The 26,783-nt window shown below is 35.4% G+C and overlaps 3 protein-coding genes across 4 annotated transcripts; all 3 read right to left on the bottom strand.

Moving 5' to 3' along the window:
• Positions 1-198: 198 nt before the first annotated feature.
• Positions 199-417, bottom strand: RB195_021250 (uncharacterized protein; the record flags this gene model as incomplete). The annotated part of the gene is made up of 1 exon (XM_013451699.2): positions 199-417. One exon carries the CDS (start codon positions 415-417, stop codon positions 199-201), a length of 219 nt encoding a protein of 72 aa, XP_013307153.2.
• Positions 418-10,061: 9,644 nt separating this feature from the next.
• RB195_021249 (uncharacterized protein) lies at positions 10,062-10,391 on the bottom strand (the record flags this gene model as incomplete). Its single annotated transcript, XM_064207890.1, has 1 exon — positions 10,062-10,391. The coding sequence occupies one exon, from the start codon at positions 10,389-10,391 to the stop codon at positions 10,062-10,064; it is 330 nt and encodes a 109-aa protein (XP_064063771.1).
• Positions 10,392-17,506: 7,115 nt separating this feature from the next.
• On the bottom strand, positions 17,507-23,972 carry RB195_021248 (uncharacterized protein; the record flags this gene model as incomplete). 2 transcript variants are annotated; one of them, XM_064207888.1, is made up of 10 exons in its annotated part: positions 17,507-17,644; positions 19,181-19,261; positions 19,615-19,774; positions 19,860-19,973; positions 20,835-20,968; positions 21,039-21,203; positions 21,920-22,010; positions 22,084-22,230; positions 23,544-23,685; positions 23,954-23,972. In XM_064207888.1, 10 exons carry the CDS (start codon positions 23,970-23,972, stop codon positions 17,507-17,509), a joined length of 1,191 nt encoding a protein of 396 aa, XP_064063769.1. The 2 variants fall into 2 exon arrangements, with proteins under 2 accessions (XP_064063769.1, XP_064063770.1); XM_064207889.1 differs by lacking the exon at positions 23,954-23,972 and having other exon boundaries at positions 23,544-23,644.
• Between the last annotated feature and the right edge of the window lie 2,811 nt (positions 23,973-26,783).

The following is a 26,783-nucleotide window of genomic DNA, read 5'->3' as shown; positions in this document are numbered from 1 at the left end:
GAAAATAGTGTTCAAAGAGAAAGATTCAAAGTTGAATAATTTTACTATTAAATAATAGGAAATAATAATAGGATCACAAGTTCACTTATGCTAATTCAAGTCACATCACTGGCAATATGTCTTTATGTACAACAAATATTGAGACATTCCAAAATATCCTAATTGAGATTTGATTATTTATTCGGCACTTAAAATATTTCATTTGTAGTTATCGACATCCGTTGTTGTAACCGAAAGGTTGGCGCCAGGTGGAACGGCGTTAACCAGGTGCCGATGTTCACAGTGAGGCCAAATTTGAGTGATGTGACTTGGAGGTTGTGGTCGTTCTGACGGCACAAGGCAATTTATCGTCCTTGATAGAAGCAAATCACTGATTTCAGCTGGTAGTTGAGGCTCGTTGAGAACAGTGATGCTCATCGCTAAAATTGAAAAAATTAGTAAACTTCCAAATTAGGTAGGTTAAACATGAGTGGAGTAGTGGGATGAATTTGTAGTTGTTAAAGATTAAATGAGATCAATTCAAGTTCGAAGAATCAACCCAAAGCAACAAGTTTCCTAGAACAGTCAACTTTTTATTCATTAGGCTATTTCTCGAAGAAAATCCACAACAGTGCTTGAAAGTCTTTCTTAGGATGAAACGAAACAACGGCCAGAGGATAATTCAGTGGCGAAATGTAAAAATATGTATGGAAATACCATCCCCGTTGAAATACCTTAAGGAATGCAAGGTTGAACATTCAGAAAGACACTCTCAGTTTGGCTGATTACTCCCTTTTAACCGTGTTGGACTGTACACTAACCGAGTTTTTAAGCATCCCCCGTTACTCCCCAGAATTTCGTGATTTTTAGCCTAAAATTTTTCTCCATAAGCCATGTAATCGATACCTGTCGGTGAAAGTGAAACTCACGAATAAATGTTACAGTACACGCTATGAAAAGTGTACAGTGGACAGTGAAGTATCAGCACGATTTTATTAGTACTGTCAGTAGCATTTAGTGCTTGATAGATAGTTTCTGTTGCTGAGGTCATGAAGTGGGAAACGAAAGAATTGCAATTTTAGCTTTCACTATCCAGCATGCTGTAGGAAAATTATCAAAAACAGGAAATCCCGAAAATTCCATGGGGAATCCGATTGCTGAACACCAACGTGATTACTGATGTTCGAAAAACTGATGAAAGGAAGTAAAGGATCGATACAAAGTGGTTGACTTACCTTTTATCCCGACTTCCAGAGTTGTACAGGATTTGTGAATGCGAACATTGTAACACTGCGCTAAATCTGAAGAAAGAAAATAATGTACAAGGATTTGCGTTATGAGCCATTTATGAACAGGAAGGGAGTATGAAGAATCTGGGTGGATTTATTTGTTCAACATTTGAAGATCGACATCGCAAAGGCGCTCAACCATGTATAAGGGAAATGTCGTGAAATTATGGATTCTAACTTGTCCAGTTATATTAACAGTTTCTTGCAACAAATAAATACAAATAAGTAGAGTTTCGAAAAGGCTAAATAAATTCTGTTTTAGCATTATTGTATTACTATTCTATATTAACAATGAGGGTAACCATTTGTCAAAAAAAAACCCAACCATAATCAGAAGAGTAAACGGAGTGTGCTGGAGAACAGGAGAATATGTTGACCGCCTATTTAAAATATGCGCCTGGCTAGTATATATATATATATATATATATATATATATATATATATATATATATACGTAAATATATGTATGTGTATGCAAATATTGTAAGAATCATAGTGTATGGAAGCTTAAAATTTGTTTTAAACGCGTTCTTAGTGATTTTTTGCCAAGCTGAACTGTTGTCGACGAAAACTCAGGCTGTATCCTCAAAATGAATGCTTCATAGATCCAGCCAAGAGGGCTATGCCATGAACACAAAATATTTAGAGATCAAAGGATCATGTTCTGCTGAAAAATCCTTGAGTCCACAGTACCAGGTGCAAAATATCGAAGTCTATTTCATAGCATATATAAGTAGTGTTAGTTCAGTCCCACCTGATTGAGATGTTACAAGAAAAGCGTTGGAACTCCTATTCCTCGGCTATTTGCGAACATACTAGGCAGGTAGCGATGTTGGGCGAGAATCGATGAGTGAATCGTTGCGATATCTGATCATTATGATGACGATAGATTGATTCGATTGATTAAAAATAACTAACAAAGATTTTTCGTTCCTGACATATCCTACCATATCCTGAAATAAGCAAGATCCCTACACGAGAGATATCGAAGCCATTAATCCGAGTGCTCATCTAGTGTCATTCATACTCGCAGGAGTCACACTCTTCAAGCATTCTTCTGTTGCTAGTATTTTAGTGAGATGTACAAGTAATGACAGAGAGCTCCATAATTCAATATCCCTGCATCTTATCTCTAGGAACAAAAATCCCTTTTCCCTATTCTCTTAAATGATTTTTATCGTACTCCTCCAGCTGAGTAAAAAGTACAATTACAATATAATGAGATAAATTAAAATGCTGTGTGATAAAAACATAAAATGATGATGGAAATAAAAGCACGTGGTTTCCATGAATATATTAACTTTCTCATTTATTTACTACCCTCAATGGCTTATCAAAAAGGATGTGGCAGGGGGAAAATACAAAATTAACACAGTAAATAGTGCTAAGACAGAAAAAGAACACAATGAGCAGGGATCAATTCCGTGAACGCCAAGCATTTAGTACTCGGATCGATTAGACCAAGTAAAGAAAGTTAGGTATCTATCAGAATCTATAGCAGTATCATTCCCATTAATCCTAAACGGAATTGTTGTATTATGGAAAGCAACAAAATAGAATTTTGTAGCGAAAATTGCAGCATCATGGTGGTATACTGGATATGGTAGAATACTTGCGGATTCTTCTCAACAGTTGTATTACCTAAGGACGTGATTAGAGTTGCTTTCAGAGAAAAAAAATAAATTTTTGTAATATTCAAATAATTCAGAAAGAAGATAATTTTATTCAGCGTTTCCACTCAACATTACGAAAATTCATTCCTAATACATGATTTCGCTTCTTCGTCTTACCTCTTCATATTCAGTCTGCTTGACGTTTCAATTGAATCAAATATCGTGGAAATACATGATTTGCGATATTAAGGAAAAGACATTATTCCGCAATTACGTCAAAACTTTGCAATCACGCCACAGAGAAGACACTAAACTTGTTACTACTTACATGTTTTGCCTACGGCAGCAGAGTAAATATCGTCCGTTCAACCATATTAACAGATAGCAATCAGCAACCATTATCTTCCTGGAGTTTTATAATATTTATTGTTGTGTCCTGATATTTATATTGTGCTCTAGTTCTTCGTTTCTTGGCTTTCTATTCGAAATCTGTTATAATTGTTCGTTTCCTTTTGTACTTCACTGGATTTAATTATCCAGTTTAAGGGACGCAATAAATTACCTGATAAACCTGCGTGGCGATCGATATTCAATTCATGGAGTATCCGACCACCGAACAACAAAGAAGCACTAACCGTTCATACATGAAAGTTGAGGTACAAAATCATTATTATTTTACCGGACCTGCCTCCTTAGGGCCCAAAAAGCTTTGCTGACCTGATATTGGAGTACTCTTAATAAGTTCGTTAACCAGCACGAGAATACATCTGCTTCTGAGAAAAGTTCAGTCCTGGAAAATAACGGCACAATGATTTTTAAACTTCATTCCATTTGAAAATCGAGTAGCAATCGAGACTCATTTTATCAAAAATAGGTTCGGAATTGCTTACGCTAAAAAAAATTAAGAAAATACTCCTTCTCCTCATTACAGTCGACATTTTGAATTATCAATGAATTTCGAAGACTTCATAAGTCACATTTTGAGCAGTCCGAATCATATTATGAGAAAAAGAAAGAACGTGATAAACTTGAGGATCGCTTTAGATATATCCAAAAATTATTTTTACCCTCCTCCTATCATTTGTTCACAAATCTTTGAGTAAATTATGCGATAAATCAAGACAATATGTGTTTTTAATCGATTATGCAATTGAATGTATCTGCTTTGATTTTCATTGTTAATTCACCTTCAATACATAGTCGGGTCAAAATGAAATGAAGTACGGTGCATTTGGGTACGCGCTCGAAACGGCGCGGTGGACGGAGCAGTTAGAACCGAGGTGGGGGACCATCGCAAACTGGAGCGATAGATGGTGCTAACTGAGGTCCCAGTACGCTCCTAACCGCTACGCTCCACCGCACCGCCTGGAGAGAAGCCGCGTACGCAATTGCACCGTGCTTCATGTCGTTTTGACCCTACTATACACTGATGTAACGAGAGTACTTTATGGCAAATGTGATCTACTCATAATTTTATGACAGTTATTTCTTTTTTTATTTCATATTGTCCGAAGGACTTTTCTGATACTGTCACTGAACATGAGAACATTGGTAATAACTATACATTGCGTGCTGTACTTGCAATTATAACAGAGTTAATTTATAACTTACCTTTCAATGACTTTGGGGAGCAAGTGACATCATCTCCTCACATGAACGAGAGTTAAGGGAACTTTCCTGAAATTGTCCCAAGAAACGTCGAACAGGCGAGCAAGTGAGACATATGCTGCCACCGTGATTTACAGTACCCTAGTGCATAGGAGGAGTCCGATGTTGAGTCAGTATTGGCAACGGAAGACGAGAAACTAACAATTGCCCAAATTTCGACGAATAAAACTCGGTTGAGCGATTTCTTTACTGAAACGTAATTGCTGATGATCTGGGGATTATAGTAGTGCACATCCCTGGATTGCCGCCGGTAATCTCACAGCCGATAACCAGTTAGCAAAGCTTGAAACGCTTGATCTTAGCATTTTCTTCATTTTTAAACCGCTCGAAGTAAATTTCACTTTGACGACAATACTGCTGCTTCATTTTGACATTAACATTTCTTTGAAATTTTTTAGAATACTTTTCTTACATTAAAAACTGTGTCATCAGCCAACTTTAAAGCCTCTCGAAGTTTTATACCGTTCTCCCATAAAAAAATTACACAAGGGATATTTCTGAGGCATTAAGTTCGTGTTTGAATAACAGTAAAAGTACAAGAAAACAATTCCTGACTTTAGAGTGAGATTACGGTAGCCGTCATAGAAGTTCGTTAGTAATATGCCATTAAATACGTTCGCCTAGAATAGCATTGTTGATGGAATCCTTCAAAATTCCTGAACGAAAGAGTATGGTGAAATTGAGTGGAATCTTGAATTGAACAAAGAATATTCTATATTCTTTCCTTTTTCCTTCGATTTTCTCTGAACATCACTTCCAGATAGCCTCATCAAGGACAAAATTCTTCAGTTTTCTTACGGCTAAATTCTAAACAATATATATATATATATTTACAAGTTTACTTTTCCTGAAAAGTTTGCAAGCTACAACATCACTAGCAATTTTTGTCTTAGATATTGAATTAAATCTTGAAAATACCATTCAAAACCAAATGAGTCCCTGATTTTAATTATACTTCGAGAATTTAGTTTTGAAAAATCTGTGGCCTGAAAACGTGCTAAGTTTCCGAATATTCGTTAACATCTTTCAAGTCTCCGCAACCATGCCATTTACATACCCAAAGATATATCTCCAAGGAAAAAAGAAGTGTACGTAGGATTTCCGCGGAATTCTCAGAACTAGACAAAATGTCCAATATATTCGTAATCAGGGAGGTTATCTAGAACATGTTATTATCCCCACAGCATACGTGGGTTCGAAATTTCCACCTTTCTGGAAATTGACGAAAATACTATAGTGAATGTTAATAAAAAGAGTATAGGGTCTTGGATGCAGAAAACCTGATCGGAAATTTTATAAGCGAACCATTTGTTCGACAACAATTCAAATTGTAAGTTCCGATCTTAGAAGTGCTTAATTTTTCTTCCCTGTGTCAAAAATTCAACTTTGCTCTATTTGGCTATTTGTTCGGATTGTTGAGCAGCTGTCTATGAGTTACAATGAGTGCTTAAACCTCACGACCAAGTACATACTTGCCTACGACTTTCCTTCCTTTGGTTTAGGCGCTTACATACGATGGTCGTGGCTCTCAATTGTCTCAAAGCAAACAACAGAAGAACGAACTTTTGATCTGATGGATCCATAAGTTTGTCAAAACCTTTGTTTAATATGAGGTTCGTATGAACCACAAAAGGATTAGAAAAATCTTCAACAAAAAAGTCACATCGACACAATCCTCACAGAAAGCGGTTCAATTAACTGAGTACTCAAAGATTAGTTCTAAAGGAAGTAATTCTCCTTCTTCTTAGCATTTTTACTATTAATGAATATCATTTTACATAGTATACAAATATATGGAACCACTTAAAGGTCATGTTCTTATACCGACTGTAATCGGTGGAACAATTGCAATATAGCACCATGTTAGCTTGTTTATTATTCTAAGAACTAAAATGATGAGTTTACATTAATTTTTGCACTTCATATCAAAAGTACTCTATCCTGAACGCGGTATGCCTAGGTCTGCGCCTAAAAAACAAAACAAAACAAAGAAAAGTAGACAAATGAATAAAAGAAGGAAGCACCTATGGTGATGTTGCAAAGGAACTTTTTATGTTCTCCTTCCTGTACGTATGTCCAACAAGTGCCAGTTAGAGAGCAGAAATCAGATCAGATAAATCAATTAATTGGATGAAACCTGATGATCTCACGGAATTCAGTCAATTTGTGAAAAATACATACTGGTCTATAACACTATTCTAAATGTGTAGACAGCTTTAACCACATAATAAAATTTTGTTCTGAAAAGGTATTGATTTCTACAATTGCTCAATCTCTCTAAAACGTAACACTGCACAAATCAAACTCCTTCTAAAGCAGGAACGTCAAAAAACGTTAGTTAGTTGTAGCGTCTACGCTGCTTTGACATGAACACAAAATATTTTTATGTGGAAAGTGATTAAAACATCAGAAGGTTTATTGAATTCTAACGTAAGTTACAGGCATCAAACTCTCTTATCACATAGATCTTTTCTTTTGTAGTGAACAAGGTAACGGTAAAAAAAAAATAAGAAGAATACCCAGTTAAATTACGTAAATTATTCATTTACACAGTATGTATGTGCGAACAAATATTGCATTGCTAGAAATTTCTCTCACCTTGTTACGATCCCAGTCTTTCGATTTGATCTACAAGTGTTTCTCGGCCGACTACTCTTTTGACTGTATGTCGCCAAACAGTCATACTAAAGGTGTCTTTAATCTAATGTCACTTTTATTTTTTGTACCCTGGAGATTTGAAAAATGTGGATTTCAAATATATTTCATAATGATTCAGAAAAGTACATAATCGAAAATGGTGCCTCATAAGGGAGAGTTTCAAAAAGTTAATAGCTTTGAATAAAAAATGTGTTCTTTTTGAAAAAAAGACTTCCTTCAAAGAATTCGTATATCTATATAATTCTCTTGATGCTGTGCGAAATTCAATTAACAATATCTTTATTTTTATGGGTCATGACTTGTTTTCATCACCTACCTAGACGAGCTCCTGAATTTCCCCGTTCTCAATCTACCCTCTGCGATTTTTCTTTTCTTTTTCCTCCTTTTTGTCTTCATTCTTTTTTCTCTTCCTTTCTTTCGAAGATGAAGCCGTTTTAGCTTAGTTACATGATGCAGCTTCCTTTTCTTTTTACAAATGATCCGAGCGAGATGTGAACAAGAGGAAATGAAAAAATTTGACTTTAGTTTGTTTTGACCTCAAACATGAACAGTTTCTTGGGTGTATGCGGATTGAGCCTTGATCTACAGTGTTCGATGCGGATTAACTGGAAAAAAAATACTTCTACAGTGTTTTTTTTTCCAAATTTCTGCACCGATTCGAAGGAAGTGACAGCAGAACTGAAATGACATCAGTTTGATGAATGTCGGAAAAGATTGTGAATCATGTCAAGTCAGGAAGAACAAAAAAGGAGAGATGTATGTATATGCGCATTCTAGCGCCGTAATCACGTAACTCTTTACTGCGTGCAAGTAACGAAACAGTTTGGAAAGTTGATTCCATAAACAAAAACGAATGACGTGAGTTTGACGAAATAAATAATGAAAAGTTGTTTCGGAAAAGAAAAGGCAACCAGCTAGTAAACCACGAATGATGAAAAATGGGGTTTTATAGAGTTGCTAGATAATTCAAAATCTTTCGAGAAAATTTCTTTTATTTCCATAGCAGATGTGAAAAAAGGAAAAAAAAAACGCTGAGTCCATTCCAAACCTCATAAGTGTACATGCACGATCATGGAGAATTACTGCACTTTTAGTGTGAGGTTTTACTCATCGAGTTAAGATTCCATATGGAAAGAAATCCTGCGCTGCAATTTCTTCCGAGATCAGTAGTTGTCTAGTTTTTATGTCTATCTTATATATTAAGCTGAGAGAATTATAGGCACACTGTAATTATGTAAGAGTGTACAAATCACCGAATAATATGACGTGTATTTTCATTAGTTCTCATTTTTCACGTATAGAACTTTCGAACTTTGAAATCCCATTTTATATTGATATTTTCCCGTAGATATTTGGATTTATTGCATTTACGTGTAAATTCCAAACTAGAAAGTAGTCGAGTAAATGGAACATTGCACGTCCACATCAGAAAAATGATGTAAAAACCGTTCTCAGGGTTTTTCATATGGAAGAAATATTCACGGCAACATTCTGTGGGTTCTTCTGGTTCCAAAGGGCAACTCTGCGCACATATGTACAAAGTGGAGTTGGAAAATATTGAAAAAAAAGAATTAATAGAAAACTTTAAAAGTAAGTTCCTTACAATTTTTGCTTTCAGATATATTGCGGTATTATGCTATTATACACGAATATTTATTTATTTATTTATTTATTTATTTATTTATTTATTCGCATACACAGATAGTGCACCAAAAAGAAAAAAACACATTTTTCTATGTCAGGATAGTTAAAAAAAACTCGGCAAACTCATTGTCAGTGGGGCCTGACGCAGTCCTTTTCGTGGCGGAAACGCATCAACATGTCGTTCTCGTACTCCAGAAAGTGAAGAGTCCTCTCATGACATCTACTCCCTCAATCCAGAACGCTCAACATTAACGGCTTGTTTAACATATCGGGATACGAACAACTTGGCCCCAGCAGGAGCACGTTGCAATATAGAGCGAATCTGACGAGAGACTTTGAACGAAGAAGGTTCACTAACTTTCATTACATCTACGAAAGTAGTTTGCACATAGATGAAACAAATGCGATATGTAATTTAGTAGTATTTCTAGATTTTAAAGCAATGATGAACAAAAGAGTTTAAACTGCAGATGCTCATTCATTTTTATTATTTCTCAGAGTTGGAACAGCGAAGAGAAGATCACTTTAGAACTTATAGAGATTAAAACCACATTTATCCTTGACTGGATTGTTTAGTTTTGCGAAAAACAAACCGAAGCAAATAAAAAGGGAAAATGTGATTGTTAACAGGCTAAATCGAAGAATACGAAATTCTAGCGCTGAACAACAGTTGATCTACAATATGTGGATTGTAGATCAATTGGTTATCTGCGATTCGTAAATTTACAAATCAAATTATGACATTCATTATTTACAAATCAAGTTGGTCGAGTTGCTCTTTTTATTTCCCGAATTAAATGTTCAGTAATGTTCGCTCTATTTAAAGTCACTGATCAGACTGGAATTTTATGGATGTGTCAAACCACCCTCAGAAAATAATCAGAAAAATGATGACTGAAATCAATAACCATGCACACATACTTGCGCTTGTTGGACACTTGTGTTCATATTGATCTACATTCGCCTCAAATGTTATTACCACTATTACTGTTAACTTGCCACAGTTATTTTGGTTAATACCAAAAGAATCCAGAACTCAACACGTTCCAGAATTCAACGTCATATGATAGTTTTTGATAAAAGTCATATCAATAGTAACAACAGTTTTATTCACAAAACCAAGTGAGACATTTCGAATCATCTTCGTTGAGATCAATGAAATTATTCGATCCTAAACGGACCCTATATACAATCCTTGACATATTTTTTGTCATAATCGGAGGAATAAAGCTAGTGAACACTTCATGGAGTCTTGTTGGTGTTCATGCATCGCGTAACATTCAAGAGTGACGAAATCGTGAGGTTGAGGAGGTGCTGCTGAGACAAGACTTGGTGCCGTTTGTGATATAAGCAGATCATAGACATCAGTCGATAGTTGTGGATCGTTGAGAATTGCGATACTCATCACTGAAATCAAGAAAATTAGTGAAATCTTATGAAGTTCGCTTAGTACACAGTTAGAATCGAAAAAGAAACAAACAGCAGAGAGGATTGACGGAATACGCGAAGGATCATGCATAGAAGAGAGACGCAGACACATACACAAGACGTGATGAAAAGACCTTATCTCGTCAAACTTACGAAACTCATCAGCATCCGCTGTGAAAACAACCTTACTGAAAGAACTTTCATTTTTCTCTTGGACATTTCAATAAAAATCCGCAAGAATCAAGGACACATTTCCAGAAGCGTTGATTACAAAATTACAAATATGGAATTATGTTGAGAGCTGTCCACATTAATAACAGACGCCTAAAATACCCTAAGGAATAAAAACAGTAAATATTTGCAAAGACGTCGCGACTTCGCCGAATACTCCCTTTCAACCGTGCTGGGTTGTACCGTTATGTAGTTTTTACGCTTCCTGTACTAACGTTTATTTTCAGAGATCAAAAAATCTTATGTTATCTCAATCAGAAATTTATCGTCTGTAAAATTCTGCTACTTGTACTATTCCAGAATAAAATGACGTATTTTTTAGGCTAAACCGCATAAATGGACTAGCAAGTTTCCAGGTGAGAGCGATTCACAGAAAGAAAGATCGGCGTTGATTCTAATAATAGAATCTTATAATGCTCTAGACTTGAGGAATACAGATTTTATATTCGTTAAGAACCCCTGTGAAAGATTAATTCGAATTTCAAATTCATCGGAAAAGTACAAAATTCACAAAATTAAACTTCACAGATCATGTTTGCCGTATTTGACCTACATAGATCCCTCATAGATCACGGACACAGTGCACAACAACTATTCTTCTAGAAGCAATCGATGCTTCATTGAAAGACATCAAGGCGAACATTTCTGGAATTCTTTTTTTTTTCTTTTCAATTTTTTTCCACTAAAATTTTATTTATTCATAAAATTTTGCTCTTGTGCAATATACGATCAGCGTAGTTGCACCATCCTCCTTAACATCACGCGACCGTTGCAATCGCCTTCATTACACTACAGTAAATGATTGTGACATGTTGTACCGTTCAGGAGAGTACGGTAAATTATATTCTTATTATAGCTGTTAAACACACACGGAAATCTTAGAAAATTCATGTGAAATGATGTTGTTGAAAGTGGAACAGTCATGTACGCAGACGGTAATATATATATCGCTGTCGGAATAACACGTGATTGTCTGGAATTTCGGTTTTTCTAACACCCGATACTGTGCACTATATAGTGTTCTATTAATAGAATTTCTAAATAAGCAGTTTTTGAAGAGTTTTTTCTCATAATTTTCCTCAAAACAGTATAGCAATAAGGTCAACATTAATTGATGGCCTTTTTTCTAATGGATGCAACGAATGCTTTAAAAATTCGATAATAGTCTTGTCTAATTTAGCAAATGTGATTTTTTACCTTTGGCCGGAGTGATTCAACATCTCGATAAGACAAACATTCAAAAATAAAGGGAACAATTCACTGTTTTCAGGTATAAACAACTATCGAGAACGTACAATTGCAAAAGACTCGCCTTCGTTGAAGGTTTACGATTTTGCGAGGTTTTTTTTTCTGGATTCAGCGAAGTGAAACTACTGAAAACTTCTGGAGGAAAAAAGGAACAGAAAAAGCAGAACTACTCAAAACTAAAAAGGATATCGATATGTCATCAAACTGTAAGAAATATGGAAACTTTAGGTAAACTACAGTTTGCCTTCGACTCCTTAAGTCTTGGAGTTTGGCACAATGTTTGTGGAATTTTACACGCAGAATTTCTAGAAAATTGTCGAAACTTGTGCGTAAATACACTAGAAACTATAAAAAAGCACATAATCATAGTATATGTCTTTTAGTGGAGGGTTAAAGGAAAATTTGAATGTTCTTCTGGATGGTAGAAGAGAACAGCCATTTAAAGAGTGCCAACTTCTACGATACTCAGGACTAGTAAATGCCAATGTGACACGATGAAATGGAAAATGATACAAAACTTGATGTCAATGACCGTAGCTATTCAACCAGTTCCAGAAATCAAAAAAGTGTTGTTGTCGAAAGAAATACATCGAAACAGTTGGCATGTTGTTATGATAAGAACATGAACAGAATAGCAATATGTAGCGTATGAGGCACTTCGAGAGTGATCGGTATGATTGCTGTCAGAACTTGGTTCATTAACTATCGTTTTTCTACGACGTGTCGTAATTAATAGGAAAACACGCGAAACAAGGCCATACTAGCGGAACCAGTATATATATGGGACGGTGGCGGCGCCGCCGCCGCAGTCCACGTCGCCAACATCACCGCCGCCGCGAACAACGTTCACTGAACGAAAAGGACATCCGAATTATTGCGCCGATAAACAAGACGAACACCGATTGGATGATAGGTGGGCGTACGGAAAAGTGCGTGGGTGGTGAACACTGTGTGGATGGCGGCACATTGTGCAGATTCGTTTTGGTTGCGGCTCGCTTCTGCCTTATAAGGAACGTTCGAAAGTACGTTTTCACTTATGCAAACATCCAGCTACATGCAACCATTCGGCAACGAGAAAGAAAATACCAACGTCTGTCAAATCCTGTTTCACTAGCGGAAAAAGATTACATAACACTGCGTCTGGAACCTGTCCGACGGTCCTCCTCGAACGTCAATCATCACATTGCTCAGTACACGAAGTGAACGAGCTAATTACCGAGTAAAAAATAGAGATCGATGGATCATTTTTGACACTTAATGACGACATAGATCCGTGGTGAATCAAGATGATGGTTACGGTTATTTTAATGCACGCGCACCTTCTTCAGTTCATCCATCCCACATGGAACACCTGCGACAGATCACGTGATTAAGAGATGTGAAGTGATTAATCCCATTTCCCGAAACCCGGCTTCTTATGGTCGTTATTGGAGTCTGGAAGGTCTAGAGGTCTCGTTCGCGTTAAAAAAAAACCCTCTGCAAAAAAAAAAAATCCTGTGGAAGCTGTTCCGTTTGTAATTACGGGTGGAACAAGGATTTTGCTTTCGCTTGATCACCTACCAATGATCATTAATGGAAAGTATACTGACTGAAAATCCGAAAAAAAAACCTTGACAAATTAACGGTGTTAGTTTTTAACTTGTTAACTAAATTGTTTATTTTAGTCTCTTTTCGCCAAACTTCTCCCTAAGTTCAGAATAGCATAATGTTGTCTGACATGACCTAGTAGAGTTAAGAGTAATTATTCAGATTCCGGGTGAAGTTAAGAATATATCCTTTAGTTTGCCGTATTTTGGTATATTAATTATTTCAAAGTTCTATTTTGTTATATTAATGCATGATTTGGACGACGAAAATTGCTCAAAAATAGATAATAAACCGCGAAACCCCATCAGAACAACAAAACTACAAAGTGATCAGAAAAAAAACACTACCCCGCGTAATTCTTCAGGATTAAGGAAAATTTTGTCATAGATGTTACTGTACTGTTTTGTTTTAATAGAACCACATTTCTCAACAATGCTATATTCCCAAAAATGGATAACGCACTGCATTTGCAGAGCCGTTCGACCACACATAAAACCAAATTGCTGGAAAGCAAAAGAAAGGGTGAGAACACCAAGAAACCAGGTTCACTGTTTGATTGTCCGGAATTTCCACCAAAAGTGAGTAGACAAAGGAAAAGAAAGGAAAATCATCGTAAAACGAAACCAGAATAGACATTAGTGAATACATGCCAGTTCAAAAACTGTTTTATGCAATCAGTGCCGCGGTGGGTGAGAAAACTTGAAATGAATGGAAAAACTGAATTCTGTCAACTAGATCCAGAATCTCAATGAGCGATGAAACCGCTAGTGAAATGAAACAGAACTACAGATGGGCCCATGACGTGCGAGAGAACCATGTACAATACGTCACAGGACAGCTCTATAGCAAAAAAAAATCACAGAAACTAAGATTTTACAGTGTTTGTGCGGTTTTTGCAAATGTATGTGCACAAATTTCTGGATGCGACACAGCGAGCTGTGGGTAAGTACAGGGTAAGCAATCGCGGGGGAAAAATGACGATTGCTCTCGAGGAAACAGTCATGCGTTACAGTCTGCTTTAAGTAGTCGGTCGGTGTAACAAATATGCGTCTCATTGTTTGTATTGTGTGTAATATGCAGCGACCTAATGCAGAAACGTGGGCAGCCAGCTTGATTGGTTACGGACGGCATAGTGTAAACGAGTGATGCGCAGTCCAGTGGACTGTGAACTGTCGTCGAATGTCGGTATCTCGGCTAATTCTAGGATTTTTGGGACTATGGATTCGGAACTAAAAGCATCATGAGGACTTTCTTTGCCCACAAAAATTGAAAGAATGCCATGGGGATGGTACGATCAGTTATGTTCCTCTAGGAGGTTTGAGGATTTAGAGTTACACTTATCCTCGCAATTATTCGAGAACTTCACTTCAAAATATGTTGACATTGCGCGTTATGCAAACTTCCGGTCATTTTTTTGCTGGATATCAATCGTAGTGACGTTTGTGTGACTATTTCTGCTCTGATCACCGTTATATTTGTCATGATCTCTGGACAGTTACACATGTGTGTTTACAACATTGCACCATTTGCATCACTATGATCGTCATCGACTGTTGTAGAAAGGAGAAAAAAACCCAATGTCATCGACAAGTTTGGCAATTGGCCAACTTAGTCCATTCACCGAATTGCACCCCCACGCATTTTCCGGCGTTATTCAGCGCACAACCATTTGCAACTATTTTTGGAACTTGGCCAAGATGTCTAACTCTGAAATGAATGATCTAAATACACGTGATTTTCTTACCGCAATCTTTCTAATTATCCGAATATTAACTTCCGTTTACGTGTTATTCCAAATATCTGGTGTATTACAGATCTTTCTTTTGAACTTCACGGTCTAATTTAATTCTCAGTTTGCTTAAGGACATCAAATTTACTAATCACTCATTTTTTTTGGTTTTTAACGACCTACTAATATTGAACGTGATTCAAGCAGTTTTTATTGTAGTCTTCTATCTTTTCCGTGAAAATTCCTCCACTACTTACATCACTACAATCCCAACTGTAAACAAATCATTATTCTTCTTTTTTTTACCTTAAATGGTTACATTCCTATAGGAAAAATGAGTGTACTCTTAAATTTCGTGGTAAGACCATCCGACCATGTGAACTTTTTTTTCGCGTTCTTGCATGTCTGATTTCGCCAAGAGACCTGTAATCAGAAAGGAACCGGAAGCTTGATATATAAGTGATAAGGACCAAGTTTTAAGCGTTTTCATCCAGAATTTCTGCATCCTTGCAAAACACTCCCTTATGCACTTATGCATTATTCATTTGAAACTTTCTTTAACACGAGTAAAAATTCAATCGTATGATTACATTTTGTTAATTATGCATTTATTTTCTTTGTGTACATTGTTCTACAATTACAGTCAGACATCTTTCCCATTTATCAATTTATTTCGTATTAGATCATATCATTAATTAAAACTCCTTACACATAATGGATGAATATCTTCGTAGGAGACGTTTCAATGTCCTCAAGTAGTTGATAACTTATCGCTAGTTCTGAACCGGAACCATGCCAAAACAATTCAGTTCTCCATACATAAAAATTTTCCGTAGTCTAGAGTTTAATCTGGAGTGCTATTTAATGTTTAAAAAATCTTGAAAATTGAGTTATTTCTAATATTTTTGTTCCAGAAAAAATTGCGCTGTTGGTCTTCTAAGCATACATCGCATCAGCATAACCTTTTTTAATGTCCATGGTCTTTCTGCAAATGCAAATGATTTATGCTAATAACCGAAATGAAAATTGTTAACATTCCTAACGTTACTGTCGAGTATTCACCGAGTTTACCATATGTTATCACATTTGAAGCGCATACCAACACAATTTGTCATTCGATGAGGTGTTGATGTAGTAATCATCGCGTACGACTGGTTGAAGAATTAGTTGATAGGTTCTAGAGCACAATACTGCCATGTTTTTATCATTGTTTTTGTATTTTATTTATATCGGGCATATTTGCTCGACATGTTGAAGTCAAGCACCAGAAGAAAATATTTGTCCACTTCTGACTGGCCAAAGAAAGATACGTCACATGTGCAAAAAGTTTAAAGATTCAAAATCAGATCAACGAATGGGATTTTTTCGGTGACTTCGCAAAGTTATCCAATATTTCAGTTCATCAATTACATCACTATTACTCTATACACTTATTGAACCTGAATGCAGTAAAAATAGTATTATCGATATTTGGAAAGTTCGAATGGTCGTTTATGTATCTCTTCGAGAATATAAATAACACACATGAAATGAGATTTCGTCAATAAAAAGGCATCAATCGAGACACGGAAGTCAACTGAGAAAATCAATGAAGCTGAACAGAACATTGCAACGCACTACGATTTTGATCTTTTTTCAATTTTAAAACTTTTTCAGAAAAAAAACATTTAAATTTCTTTTTCTTTTTCTTGGTAATTGAATTTAAAAAAAGACAGTTGCTTGGATTCTTCGTCACAAATTGTTTGATATGTATATCCGTACATTCCGTGACATTGATCTACAATAGATCAAAAACGCAGCAAGGAGGCACACTTTTCTAGAAACTATCGATAGTTTTTCAGATCTCGTCCATTTCCTATTCCTTCGGTCTAGTTTTCGGTTTCTTTGAACAATTTTCAGTTGTAAGGAGACCTTTACTGGAAAGTAAGGAAACCCGCAGGTGCATAAACCTAAGAGCAATTTTACTAATTTTCGTAGTTTGCTTTTTCGTATGATTTGGGATTCTTTAAGCTATTTAATGCTATTCTCCACTTTGATTATTTAGAAAAAGTGTGTTATGATCTTTCTGAAGAAAAAACTTATAGCACGTATAAATTTTGATGAGATAGAAACTAACTCCATATGTATGCTAGAGATGGTGAAAAGAGTTGGAATATTATTATGAACGTTCACTTCTTGCTCTTATACGTCTTCTAAGCACCTAGATTCATATAAATTTTAATATTTCATAAATTTCACATTATCCACCTTAATTCGATGATGTGAATTTACAATAACAGCATCGCAGAATAAAAAAATGTCAAACTCTATGAAATCTCTTCTTCTTGTACAGAAAAACAGTTGATTGAGCAGTTTTATTTCCAATACAAAAAAGAACACATATTCAAGCTCTCTTTGTGTTTATAGCAATCAATTTTATGAGAAACTGTTCTTCAGTGCACTGATACCATCATACTCCGCCGCTTCTTCTGATCTGCTAGGATTGATCGCATCGTCTCACAACGATAGTCGACTATCGTATCTGATTTGCAGCACAGTACTGCAGATATTTGCGAAAAGCGAGATGAAGTCTGCAAAAAAATAACAATAAACTGAGGAATAAAGTACAAACTTGTTGCAGTATAACAACTACTATACGTTTTGGAGTAATCTAAATTCAGTTTTTTTTTTTTATTGAAACTGAGCAATAATTCCAGCTGTCATTATTTATTCATTCATTGACTTGGAAGCCGTTGAATGAGCTTATAAATGGAATGACATGACTCAACTGGAAGGGATTTTATTCTCTTTGGAAGAAAGGCGGAGTTTTTTGGAATCACTTCATGCAAAAACCGCACAGTCGCATGTGTAACCTTGATTACTTCGTTTTCCATTATCATTTCTTCTGAAGGATGGAAATAACTGAGTGTCAAAAAGTATTGAGTGAGCGAGTGAGTGAGTCGTATCAATTTCCAGCTGACAAAGAAGCATTGTTTTCTGAAAGGGTTGACCGCTAGGTTGTCAATCAAGCGTATCCAAAGCAAGTTGCGCAGATAGTGATAGCGCCAGATGTCACGGGACGATAGCTGCCTGTCCAGAAAGAGAAAACTTCACGTCGTCCCAGTGCCAAACAACCGTCTACGATTATTCCGCGCAAAATCTGATGAGCGAATTCCAAAAGAACACCGAAACGTGTACCTGTTTTTTGTGTTTGATTGTTTTTATCCAGAAACGTGGATCTGTTTTCTTTTCTTTTCAAGCAAAAACCGATCCTAACACATGCCAAAGAGCAAAAAATTATTCCTCGTCTACACAAAAAGTGCAAAGGTATTTCTAATGAAAGTGCTTCTAACAATAATTTCTTGTGGATTTGAACCATGAATACAAAGGTTGAGTATTTTAGCTTCATGTATAAGCAATGAAGATAAGTTCTCATTGAAAATTCTCACATACTGAAAAAAAACGTAGAAAAGATATGTACGTCACCCACTATTTGAACCTCTTTTTTGTTTTATTTTTTTTCACCACAAAAAAATTGCAAGGAACGTCAGCGACATTTTTGTGAGGTTTTGACCAATGACCAAGGAAAAACTTGGTCGATCTTCTCCTGAGCTGTAACATTGAAAGCTATGATTTCCGCAGTAATTCGTGGTTTTTAATGTTCTTACTGCACTGAATTGTACGAACTGTACAATTCCTCTGTTGAAATGTCAGATCAAAGAATAGAACTTTGCAACAGTGTAACATGTATTAATATGCACTAATGTCGAAGTGAAGTTACTTCTGGATATCATCTGTCGACATTAGTGATGTTAGAAAGTGATTTTTTTTTTCAACACGCAGGGAAATGCCTACAAATTTAGTAGTAGCGCTGAAAATTTCTTTGTAGCTTGACAGCATAAATAAGCATTTTATACGCTTTCTCCTATCCGCATATGATGGTTCACAACTGCTAATTTCCTAAGTTTAAATACGCAAAATTTTTTCCTAGCCCGAAAAATACGTTTGGAACAAAAGCTGTACATTTCCAGAGTAGCCAAAATAAAGAAGAACCCAAATAATACCAGCGTCTGTTTGAATGTTCCTCGAAAAATACAAAAAAAAAACGGAAGCATGATTTAAAATACCTGCGTTCGATAGTGTCGCACAAAAATCATGAGCAATACAGCGAAATAGAACGGGAAGAGATGAACGATGAAGATTGCGATCTGAAATTTTACTGAATTTTAAACCGTAGGAATTTTTGTTTACAACAGAGAACTGTACTTATATTTCCATGCACAGATTCGTCTGTCTATACATAACTATCGAGTCTAGAACACAACCATGTTGGATTACTGGTAAAGTACGTATGTTTACGCGTCTTTTTATTATAGATTTATGAAAAAATCTGCTCAATTTAAGTAAACTCGCATTAACTGTCATTGATATTGATGACGAGATTTTAACGATTAGTTGGGGAAAAAATGAATGACAGAGACAGAGACAGAATGACACGAATGCAGACAAAAAAAGTAAACGACAACATAAAAACATATTTGTTGTTAAAAATGTGTCATACCTCATAAGATACGTCGAGAATATTTCGCAAGATATCATCTCCGAGTTCACTTCCTGTAACAATACGAAACTCGAAGTCCACTTCAAGTAATTGGAAGAAGAACGCAACCCTCCAGAATACATCCAGGATAACGATCACCAACATTACTCGAGGCAGTGTTCTAAACATATCCTATCTTTTCTCGTGTAATAACAATAGTTTTGAAAAAAAAAAAACAGAATTATTTCCATTTGTGTTCTACTCACGTGCTCATTGACATTGGAAATCGTGGTTCAAATCCGCTCTTTGACTCTGTCGGGAAGAGTGCAATCAACAGCAAAGTGACAGCAAGTAGGGATGGGCAGAGAAGCAGACATAACCTCAAAAATTTCTTACTTACAAAGGAAAAAGTGAAAAAACCAAAAAAAAAATGTGTTTGATTAAATAAGTCCAAGGAAGATTTGATGGAAAAAGCTGAACAGAAATATGGCTCGATTGTGCGTTACCGGTCACATACAAAAATGTGCCCAATCAATGTTGACCTACTCAGCACCAGATCAGAACCCACCCAACACAATACATACATATTATACTGAGCCGACTTAATTACGTTAGATTGTTTACAACGACAAAGAGATGGTTTGTATGTCCAGTAAAATAAAAAAAAATTCAATTTAACAACTTTAAAAAATTCTGAATGTTGAAAGCATTTCAACAGTAGAAGATTTTATGGAGGAATTAAGTGGGCAGCTTAAATATTTGCCAGTGAAACTTAGTTGAGCTGTACTGTATTCTAAAGAGACATGATAGCTTAAATTCTGCAATTCTGCTCTCAAAAAGGAATGAGGAATAGGAAAGCAACTACGGTATTTGTAGGATACTTGTTTGGAACTTAAAAAATGGACAACTCGCTATTCCAATTAGTGGTAAAAATTGGAACTAACACACGAAAAAAACATCAATGTACGTAGTTTTGATTCTGCCGTGTTCTTTCCTTCTTCTCAATTCTGTTTTTGAGTACGACAGTTCTAAAGGAAGGTTTTTTTTTTTGAGGATGAAGAAACTCTTCTTGTTCTGTGATCATTAAGTGTTGCGTCTTGGCCTTAACCCCTTCGCTGACTACAATTTCCGAAAAAAAAAACAGAAAAAAAAAACTAGAGAAGCTCAAAAATAGAACGACTATCACACTGCTACGAATATTTCTTCTAGCAGGAAAAAAAAATGGAAATAATTGGTAGAACCTGCAAAAAACTGCACTTTCCACAGGTATGAAGAGAGCCAGCACACGATGATCGAACATTGTTGCAGCGACGATAAATGGTAAAACAACGAGAAATAGCTTTGTAATCACACTTTCGCAACTGGTCGAGTAGCTCTAAAATCCATAAATCCCATACAACATAGATCCTTAAATCTATACATAATTACCTATTAATAAGGCTTACATTGAATAAATTCAAATAGCGATCTATAGATATGGCGAAAATCAGTATCGATTGAACGGTGAGGATATTTTCGATAAGCTGATGGGCTACGATCTCCCAAATGCTCTCTCGTATATAAATGCCATCTTCTTCAGCATTTAGAATAAACATCACTTCGTCGGTTTCCTAGAATTTCTGGAATATCAGTGAACATGTGGTATTCAATGCAGTTATATTTTATTCTTCGTGAAACACTTATTTTGTGTAGATAGGCTCGTTTTCAAGTATTTTGAGAATTCTTATCTCATTAATCTCAAAATTAAGCAGCGGTTAACAATCACATCGACATTACGCGTACGAGCAATACAGCGGCCATTTCTAATCAATAATCCAATCCCTTTGCCCAGTTGAGCATCTATGAAATCCACTGTTGTAAAGAATTAAATCTGACTGTGTGTACGACATTAAACGCTATTTAATCACTTCCAAGTGCTTAATTTATCTCTTCTCTGTAAATAGGATTTTTTTTTTACAAAAAGCGATTCTAAATATTGTATTCTAAATATGTATTGTATTGTATATTGATTCTAAATATCGATTCTAAATAGTAATCTAAGTAAATAATAATGTCTTACTAAATCTTCCCTTGCATATTACACGGTTATACAAAAACGGGATCTTTCTCGCTTTTTTTTTGCAAGTGAAAAAAGTCCAGCAAAAGCAGCAAAAAAAAATCCCTTTGTTCTATGGGTCTCATCCTAGCACCAGCTGTGAAGCGTAGCATAAAATACACTGCACTTCATCGCTATGTCATTTGTCACGAAGGAAAAAAACATGTTTCGTTCGAACATCTGGTAGAAGCCGATGAGAACTTGCTAGTTTTCAAGTGGTGGAAGAATTACCTGGATAATGCATACGACAACTGAGAGAAACAGCCATGTTATACTCCATATGATGTTTACAGCCACAAGTGTGGCGACCAGTAATTTCAATCTAAACGTTATTCTCTCAATAGGTTTTTGTCATCTTTACAGGAAGAAAAATTCGAACAAAGATCAAAACTCACTTCATCACACATTTTCGGGTTAGCTCCGGTACTATAGAAACAAAAAAGAACACATTTAAAGGGACAACAATACAGTAGAATAGCACAAGACTAATATTTGTATAGATAGATGCATTCAATCCAAGAATAGGGAGATATTGGGAAGACCTGAAAGAGCAAAAATTAAAAACCAAAAGGAAACTCTTATCAACGTTTGGTTTCTGTAACACTACGATTAAAATTTCTGGAAAACGTATATCCATCTCAGTTAAGGAGAAATCCCTTTAGAAACAATTTCTAGAACACTTTATGTCTTGCGAAAAGTTGGAACATAACAACCTCATGCCAGAAACTACAAAAAAAATAACAGAATTTATGTTCTTAGGTTTTTTAAAATTGGTTCTATCTGAGAAAAAATGCACTGATGCGAGATGAAGTTAGGAGAAACGAAAACAAGAAAACAAGATTTTTGTTTTGAGTACATGGGAACTTGACAAAGATGGATATATGTTTTCCAGAAATTTTAATCGTAGTGTTACAGAAACCAAACGTTGATAAGAGAAATGAGACTACAAAAGAGCAGAGGTTACGAGATTATACCCACACACTTGCGTTTTTTTTTTTAAATTGAATCAGAGGCATTCTTACAACTAAAATTTCTTCAAATAGAAAATGAAAATTAAAAATAGGAGGACAGAACCGAGATCGAATGTACTGAGTCTTAGGAAGTGTCCCCACATTCTAGAAACTTCAGATTTATTGTTGTTTTTGATTAATTGTAGATCAACGATTGTGGGAAATCGATACATAAATGCAACGAACGGTTGAGAATTAAGAATCCAACTTTTTTTTTTGATTTGAAAAGCAAATATTAAAGCTCATTCGAATCTCCACTAATTCTTCTTCTTTCTTATAAATCTCCGAATTCAAACTGATGTACTTTGCAATTCTTTGTCCAATTCATTCGATTTTTTTTCCTACCTTGACCTTCGCTGCTCAAGTCATGCTTTTCATCCCTTTCAGGAGCATACATAATCTCAGAATCTCATGCACAACGCTCGAAATCCCTTGGTCAAAAAATCTCCCAAAAATAAGTTCTGAAATTACATCAGACAAGAACTGCTAAGATAGAAAAAATTCGTTCTATTTATAGGAGTTACGTGGAAAATTTGGTCACAACAGGAACAGTATATTTTAAGAAAAATCGAAGTTAATATTCCGCTGTAGCCAAAATATACTTATATATTTTCATTTAATACTTGAACTGGATAACATTGATTCCATTAAAAAATTTACATCTATTTTTTAAATACATAGTTAGCAGATGTTCTCTCTATTCCTGAAATCTATTTATACCAGCAGGATAACCGTTTTTTCCTGATAAGCCTCTTTTAATACGGATTTCTAACATATTTCTTTTGAATTTGTGTGTTTGAATAGAAAACTCGATTATTCTAGCATTCGCTTATCGATCCACTCACTCATTCGTTGATCTGTTATGGATAAGCAATTCGGCCACCCATTTGATGTAGACACCTTCAACGCTCCATGATGTGCTCTGATCTTCAAATGAATTGTTCATACCCTCGTGGATTGCCCACGTCGTAGAGAATTGAGAGTTTTCTGAAACAAAACGATATGAACATGTAAAAATGAAGCTATTATCCCAGGTGAAGATTAACGGAGCTGAATTCGAGACGTTAACGAATAATGTAATGGGACGAACCAAAAAAACATGTGAAAACCAGAAAAATTACATATGTTACCAGTAAAATTTTGTTTGAAGCGTACATATATGAGTTTTAGACTGCAGATTTCACAGTTTTATTTTTAGAGGAAAAACGAGTGAAATGAGGATTTGTATCGTATCTTTTACTTTTTTGGAATTTACCTACTGTAGGAGACGACATGGAAACTATTACGATTATGACGGTGGAAAATATTTACGATTATGATTGCCAGTAATTGTATTGGTTCAGAATGTGAAGCAAAAGTATCCCTGTATCATTTTAATTTCCTGAAAACATTGTAGTCGCTAAAAATATAGTTATTAGGATAAACTGGCACAAATATCCTCAAAGATCAACGTAGAAAAGGAATCAGCTTATTCTAATTCTTGTAGTAATAAACAAAACCAAAAATACGTGAACTGGAAATAACAACAATGAAAGGCATAGCAGCGAATCCATAGAAAATATTCGGACTTGATCGAAGCAGTGTAATGTTCTCCAAAGGAGGCTATAACTTCGCATAAAACACTTTTCAATAACCTTCTTATACTTCACAGCAGGAATTTCTACAAGGATCTTATAGAACTGGATAATGAGATCTCTTCAAGATTCTTCATCCATATATTTTTGTGTTATATAAGTGATTAATGCTAAAATCAAATTATGAGTGCATTAAACTTAACGAAGAAGTATATAAAAACATAATAAACCACTGCGTGATTACTGCACAGTTTCGATTTGTAGATTGCTTATCTGAAAGAAAATCCGAGCAACTAGAGCATAAAAAACACAAACTAACTATATTGTGGTTTTATTTTAGACTGTATTTTCAGCGTATTTTTAGATGAAGCGTTGCTCAAACGCACATAATTCAAACAGGTTTATAGGCATATTTGAAAAATCACCGTTCATACAAAAAGCGGACAGTTATAGTGGAGTGATTTCTGGAATGGAGTCCTGTTTTCGACGTTTTTCATTTGATTTGAAAACTATACGTCAATGGAAGACCAAAAAAGGATCAGTATGGAAAAATCTGGAAAATTCTGCTTGCTCGAAAGTGTAAGAAATGCAATAGTGATTACGTTAAGCAGACGAGCTCCCTATATTTACAATAAATCTGAATTTTTCGTTGCCGGAATTTGTATGCACAAATCCGCGTTTTTATGCATAGCACTGCCATCCTCTGCCCACAGGGTCAGCTAAATCAGCAATGAATCAACCGATGATACATCTAATATCACTTGGAAAAACATATGGGGATCATCCACCTAACTGGAAAGAATTTGAATTCAGAAAAATCTTGAAATGACCACGCGAGTGTGCTGTAGTTACTATTATTACTCTGGACAACATTAATCCAGAAAGAAAATTAAGACATAGAGCATTTAAGGGATAGATTACTCTGTTGTAGCATTCCTTTTAAATCTTATTTTCATAGGAGACAAGTAAAGCAACCATCCATCTTAATTGTATATTAGGAAGATCTTTAAAAATTTGTAATATTAGCAAAAACAACATATTATTTAGTAAACAAGTTAAAAACCACGGTGCAGTGATCAGGCTTCTGTGAGGGTGTAGAATATCATAAGCCTTTCGCAATATCGATTAAATTGGACGAAAGAGTTGCTGCTGAAACAAGGGAAAAAAAAGCATAATTTCTTGGATACTGTAATATCAACGTTGTGTTTGTACTTCACCTGATTTCTAACTCACAACCTTAGACGGTGTAACACACATCTACAGTAAAAGTCAGAAAATTGCAAGTTTTAGGGAAAAGTAATTCCTAGGAAGACAAAAAGTCAAAATTTGAATTTCAGCTCATTATTCCAATAATATCATTCTAAGTACTACAAAAAATTCCACTTCATCTATGAAGAAATATTTTAGAACAATTTCAAGCTGTTGCCCAGCATAAATAATATTAACGTGAAGCTATGGTTAGCATAAGGCCGTCTATTCCAAATGAAGTGCTACGTCCGGATCGAGTGCTAACCGGTCCTCTTTCAATTTGTCTTTAACCTTCCTCCATTCGTATTTCCTTAGCTCTTCAAGCTTTTTGTTGTCGTTGTTTCCAATTTGCAAACGAACTAAGCTAGATTCCACAGAGCAAAAAAAAAAAACTAGTCATCATTACTTGTTGGTGATTTTCGATTAGCATACTAAAGGAATAAGCTTTTGGATGAAGGAGGTAATTGGAATTGGTTTTTCTTGGACTTCCCTTTTCTTATACATTAAAAACAATCCCTTAGTCGACTCCTCACCAACGTAAATTGGCTACGAGCCAATTTTTCAGGGTTTTGATTAGATTATATAGTATCGCTCTGATAGAACCTTATTGGTACCAGAGATTCAAAAATAATATGCGAATGTTATTTTTGTTTATTAGAAGAAATGTTTTGCAGATCATAAGAGGGATCTTTAAGAAGAACTTATTCAAAGGAGTTTACTGAATCTTGTAGGATTTGGAATCTCATAAAAATCATTTTAAAAAACTGTAGATGGCACCAGAGGGGTCTCGGCACCCACAGAATCACAAAAATCTATAATAAACTTTTAAAAATCCAAAACAGCAACGGCTGTTCATATGTAGTGACATATTAGAAGGAAACCACTTATGAACATCACCTGATTACTGAAAGCAAAAAAAAAAAGTTCGAAAATACATGTCTTACTAAGAAGAATTCTTATATCAATATTATAATTTTATCAATTTTCAGGCATGACAAGAGGGATTTATCCAGATATTGGTGTAAGCAAAAGAAATGATCCACGAATATGGTAGAAATGTGTTTAAAAAAAGTTTCATGTAAACCTCAACAAAAACATTAACCTAATTTTCTTCACTGATTTCATTGCAGTTCATAAGCGCATTTTTCCTCTGAGGGAAATTTGCTTTGGAATTAAGTAATTGATGGAAATGTTAGAAGCGCGAGGAAAAAGGAAGAATAGGAATGAAGAAGAGGAGAGGACACTGTAGATCAAGACTATCGC

The sequence above is a fragment of the Necator americanus genome, chromosome X, assembly GCF_031761385.1.
Source record: "Necator americanus strain Aroian chromosome X, whole genome shotgun sequence".
Classification (NCBI taxonomy): domain Eukaryota; kingdom Metazoa; phylum Nematoda; class Chromadorea; order Rhabditida; family Ancylostomatidae; genus Necator; species Necator americanus.
The sequence above is the reverse complement of the archived record's forward strand: the minus strand, read 5'-3'. Positions and strand labels throughout refer to the sequence as shown.